Source organism: Helobdella robusta (assembly GCF_000326865.2).
Source record: "Helobdella robusta unplaced genomic scaffold HELROscaffold_8, whole genome shotgun sequence".
In the NCBI taxonomy this organism is placed as follows: domain Eukaryota; kingdom Metazoa; phylum Annelida; class Clitellata; order Rhynchobdellida; family Glossiphoniidae; genus Helobdella; species Helobdella robusta.
The window spans coordinates 1,724,128-1,729,740 of NW_008705459.1; the positions used below are offsets into that span (position 1 = coordinate 1,724,128).

General features: G+C 29.6%; 2 protein-coding genes across 2 annotated transcripts; both read right to left on the bottom strand.

Moving 5' to 3' along the window:
- Positions 1–667: 667 nt before the first annotated feature.
- On the bottom strand, positions 668–1,409 carry HELRODRAFT_165487 (hypothetical protein; the record flags this gene model as incomplete). Its single annotated transcript, XM_009032055.1, has 2 exons — positions 668–1,245; positions 1,301–1,409. The coding sequence occupies 2 exons, from the start codon at positions 1,407–1,409 to the stop codon at positions 668–670; spliced, it is 687 nt and encodes a 228-aa protein (XP_009030303.1).
- A 233-nt stretch (positions 1,410–1,642) lies between these two features.
- On the bottom strand, positions 1,643–4,130 carry HELRODRAFT_165488 (hypothetical protein; the record flags this gene model as incomplete). The annotated part of the gene is made up of 2 exons (XM_009032056.1): positions 1,643–2,293; positions 3,906–4,130. The coding sequence occupies 2 exons, from the start codon at positions 4,128–4,130 to the stop codon at positions 1,643–1,645; spliced, it is 876 nt and encodes a 291-aa protein (XP_009030304.1).
- Positions 4,131–5,613: the final 1,483 nt, after the last annotated feature.

Sequence of the window (5,613 nt, forward strand, 5' to 3'; positions counted from 1 at the left end):
TATATTTAAATCGCTAACAAAGAAGAATATGATGCTATCGATGAAGAAAAGGAAACCAACCAAGATGGACCAGCCAATAAAGAAATCTGACACCTAATTTCCATCTAAATTCACTTTGACAAAGTCAATCTCCATCTAAATTCATTTTGACAAAGTCAATATTTCATAAACAGCAGAACATGTTTTTTCAATTTTTCTCCTTGCTGTATATATATGGAAATTGTCTACTCGCCAGGTAGATTTCACAAATTAATTAAGAAAAAATAAATAAATATAATAACGTGAAACTTTTAAATTACTAAAATTAGCTATAAAAAATAGCATCATAAAACAAATAAAGAAAGTTACTGATATCTACTTACATTCTTAAAATTTTTAAAAATCGTTTCAAATGTCCCTACTCAGTAAATAAAGATGGTATCGCAGTTTGCATGTAGGTCATAAAAAACAATAATATGCTATACCTAATGCGACTCACTATCATAAAACAACAAAAATAGCTTCATAAAAATTTTTATATTTACGATTCTACCAGTTTCACATAACAAACAAAATTATCTTGTTCATTAATGAATATTTTGAAATCAGCTTACTATAACATCAATTACAACTGAAATACAAAGTATCAATTGATAAAAAATTACATTAAAATAGAGTACGCCCATGTTCATAACTTGGTTGTCATTGTATTATCAGAAAATTTCTGAATATCGTCATTAGGATCGCAACTGACATCTTTTGCATCCTTATTATTATCACCTGCTTTTTCATTGTCAGAAAATTTCTTTTGCCAAGAACGTTTCATCATTAAGTAGACCAGCTCTATGACCTCCACTCCACTTGCAACAGTGACTCCCAACCAGAGGGACAACATCCCCCCCACTGCCCCGATCATCATATCGCTCGTGTACGCCGGCTTCTCAGATTGAAAAAACGGAAAATTTTGTTTCATTACAAACTTGATTTCGAGTAAAGATTTTTGCATTTGAGTCAAACTCGATAATGGTATTTCGGTCGTGTTGTTAATTAAAATGTCGTTGTAATAATGAAAATAGTTTATGTATCTTTGTTTAACTTTCGAATATTTCATACAACCACCACTGATAAAATACTTTTGGAAGATATCAAGCTGTATTGATGGTTGTGGCCAAGTTGCTGACGTTAGGAAAGATTGGTATATGATTTCGTTGCACAGCATGTTGCATATTGTAGCACATTTGTCGTTTTTTATTAAGATTGTTTCACCTATCAAAAAATAGATCAAAATATTTAATCGAATAGTAACTAACATTTAACTAACTTGTGTAGCGATATTCTTTAAACTGGGCAGTTACAAGAGAATTCGAAAAATTAATTACAAAACTGATAATGGAGTCGTTGAGCTTTTCATCATCTGAACTTAAGTTCATGTAGTAGCTAAAGTTTCCACACAGAGGAAATTTATTAATGTCCCTATCTTGTATGGACAACAAATGTGTTAAACATTTATACGAATTTATTACTTCTTTTTGTTGGCAATATTCTGTACACAAATCGTATGTATATTTTTTTGATGAATTAGTTGTTTTTCTGTCTTCAATGCAGTTCAATCTTAAAAAAAATTTTGATATTCAAAATTTATATGTATCATAAAAATTATTTTTTACTTGTTGTGAGGTGCTTTCAATCGTGTCCTTTCTTTTTGAACAATTTCCACGATATTTCCTGTCCCAGGAGCTACGTTGAACCCACGCTTGAGGTCAGGAGGGGTTCCAGGACTGTGCACACTCACCTGCACTCCTCTCGCTTGAGAGCTTGTTAGTGAGGATTTGTAAATTAATGGAATGACATTGGGTGGGCCAACATTCAGTAGCAAACTTATTCCTCTAATAATATTCGAGTTAGACGGTATCAACTTTTTTGTTTCAATGGTGTAGCAGGAGTAATAGTTCGGATTCCAACGCCGCGTAAAGTTAGCAATAGAACAAGAATCTCTCGTTTGAAACCAATTAGTACCAAAAAAACTACAATCAACAATAAAATTTGGACAGTCGTCAGTTTGGAAATGTTCTTTTTTCAAATTTAATAAATAACTTGACATGGAAGCCATTTCTTCAAATGCTTCATCGATAAGATTCATGGCTGATGGTTCCCCCAGCAAATCCCATTGATCTTTCATGATTTCAAAAAATCTTTTTTCAATAAAGTCTAATTTGTTTGAAAAATCGCTAAAACTTTGATCATCTAGTTTGAGCGTGGCAAATGGATCCAAATTGCATATTGTTATGTCTGGGAATATTATATTCTGACCAACCTATTATTATTATATTTTCTATTTAATCAACAGTTGAATATTTTTTTAATCATTTAATTATTCCAATTAAATTTATCAGTAACAATAATCTCAAAATAAACATTTAGGATTATCTGAATAATGTTGTTACATCTTGACTATAATTTGAGGTTGTGGATTAATCTTGAGAGCATTTTTAGAGAAAGTTGTTTATAAAACTCAATATAAAAGTTACAAAACGAATGTGTGATTGTTTGATCTTTCAGACTCAAAAATGCTGAACCAATTGGTTTGAAATTTTGATCGTAAATGTTTCGGAATATATAAAAAAACACTAGGCGTGGTTTAGCTCCGCTCTCAAATGAGTTGGAACGAACGGCTAATATTAATGATATCTAGAACGTGAATTATTTGTTAGCGTGAAACGCTCAAATTATAGTTATGATGTAACAAATTGACTATAAAGTCTAAACCGTTTTTTGGTTTCAAAAACTACAAATACAAATTTGTTGCTAATTGTGTTGCTGCAATTTCGATTTCTATTTTATGCTTTTTGATATATTGAGTATATATATGTAATTTATGCATGGCGGTTCTCGATGTTGATCGGAAACAGGACCAGAAGCTTTAATTTTTATACTAATGTATCGGTGTCGGTTACGAAAAGGATAAAAAGCGGTGTTGGTATCGAAAATTTTCCAATATTCTTGGAAGTTACCAATATATCTAAAGTTTTTGTCGCGGTTTTGTCGGCGGTATTTTGTCTGTGAACCATCACGAAAATATCAAGACTACAAAATATTATCGGGAAATCAAAAGTTATCAAGACATTGGAATATTTTAAAAAATAATTTTGTTTCGATTGTAGAGATCTGTACTGGAAATTTAAAGCCCAATTTTGTGATGGCAATTTTTGATATATCGGTTCAGGAACGGCCATATCTAAAGCTTGGTACGTAATTTGATCATGAAAGGAATATTAAAGTAAATTTTAAAATTTAATTACATTTTTCAACAAATTTTAATTATGAAAAAAGAAAATAATTTATATTTTACAATAAATGTAAAAACATCAGAATTGATTAAATTTATAAAAACAGGTTTAAAACATTTTTTAAACAAAAAATTTTTCATTTTAAACGTAAAAATGTAAATAATTTTATAAAAATAAAATTATACTTGAAAATATTAAAAATATTATTAAATACGATAAATATTAAATAAAATAATAAAATTATATAAGAGTAAAAAAGAATAAACATAAAACCCATATAAAAAATTAAAAGAAACAAAACTTTAAAAATCTCATGAAGTCTCCCATATCAAATGGGAGACTTGAGACGTGCGATTTTTGCTATAGCAATAGGCCCGTAGACCAGTTTTGGTCTAAATATCATATCTCGTAGACATGCCAGGCCACCTTTCAGAAACCATAATCGCGCAACATGTATGCTAGTGTGTATAAGGCTTATCGTTCATAAAATCTATCGACTGACTAAACGTCTTTAATTTGAGATATCGGTTAGTTCGATTTTTAGATGTCTATAAATTGTTTAAAATAAAATTAAAAGTCATAAATTTCATAAAAAAATAAAGTTAAATTTGAAATTTTTTAAATTAGAGCTCTGCCTACATTCTCTCCGTACTGAGTTGTAACAGGATATTCGTAATATTCGCTCAGCAATACATACAGTCTCTGGATCATATAGGATGTTGAGCCCATCAACAAAACGAGCCACAGCAGTTTGAGGAAAGCATCTTTTGATCTGGTAAACTTCGATATCACTCTTACAGATGTGTTCTCTCCGTAATTCAAGATTTCCGATTTGATCACCTGGTTTATTTTTCTCTCTTCCATAATATTTTATTCTGAAGGTACATATTTATTTAGTAGTTGATTTTAAAAGTTAGTAAAACATTCAAACTTACGTACATTTTTTGCCCTTTTTGCCCAAATCTCTCTGTTCTTTATAAACAATCTTGAAAAATCTTTCCTTTTTTTCAACAAAACAAAATTAGATTTAGCTTCATTATTTTAACCAACAAACATTTAAAAATTGTTAATGCGGTAAAAAATTAATTCCTTTTTCATAGTAAATATTTAAATATTTTTAGTTTAAAATTAATTAAATTTTCACAAAAAATTTAATAATTCAATATATATTTCCAAATAAAAATAATTGTCATTATTTATAAGATAGGCACACGTGTAGCAAAAAATTGAACAACATCAATATTCACCAGTATAATACGTGGGATAATTTTGCGACAATAGAGGGTAAGTTGGTGATGGTTCATGCATAAATACGTATGTCAATCACACACACAAAAACAAAACCTCTGTAGCGCGAGTTTGATTTTATCGTAAAATATAACACACACACACACACATTCACACACACACACAATTACACCAACACACACACACATTGTTTATAATATTTGTGAACAGGTAAAAAAAGCAAACACTTGCAATGTGTGCAGACCTAATTAAAAAAAAATTTCGCTTTTAATATTATACCAAATATTATTTAATAAAAGTATTAAATTATTTAATTAGAACTAAACTGAATACGTGCAGTAGATAGTTAAATGTGCATATGTAAATGTATGCGACGACCAAATTTAACAACAACCACATTTCAAACATTTAGTAGAAGCTACTATATATGCGTCGTATTGACGTTTTGTTTCAAGATGTTGGAGTCAAAAGATTTTTGCAACAACTTTCATCATCAAGACTTGTATCAACGTATTACATCGTTGTGTTGTACCAATATATTAAATAAAGAATTGTATTAATATATTCTAACAACGTTTTTTTTAAATAAGTTGCATTAACTTCATTGACTGCTATGCAAATAATGGCGGTAATCAAAAAACGTATTTTTTACCTTGAAGTTGTTTTTGATCAAGTGCAAAATTTGAAAAACTCTGCCCTTTTTTTGATGCCCTTCGACTTTCAATATAGTTTTTTGAAAGATAGGGCGCGGAAATAAATTGATTGTGAGTGATGTGGTCAGGCATGCATAATGCAGAACTTATTTCTGTTGTTTTATTAGGTTATAAAATAATCAAAATTATTAAATTTCAAATTTAACTCACAAGCTTGTTAAAACTTTTTAAAAAAATATAGCAACATTCCGAGTTAATTGGGATAAGGGAGTAAAATGGACATTGCCCATTAGTCAGATTGTGGAATAATTTTGTCGATCTAATCTCACAAAAAATATTCAAGCTGAAGTTATAAGTCTGCCCTGCGAAGTATCTCTTTAACATAGTGGACAACTCGGAGACCCTTAAAGAATTTATTTGCGTTGGTATGCCAACATTTTTATTGA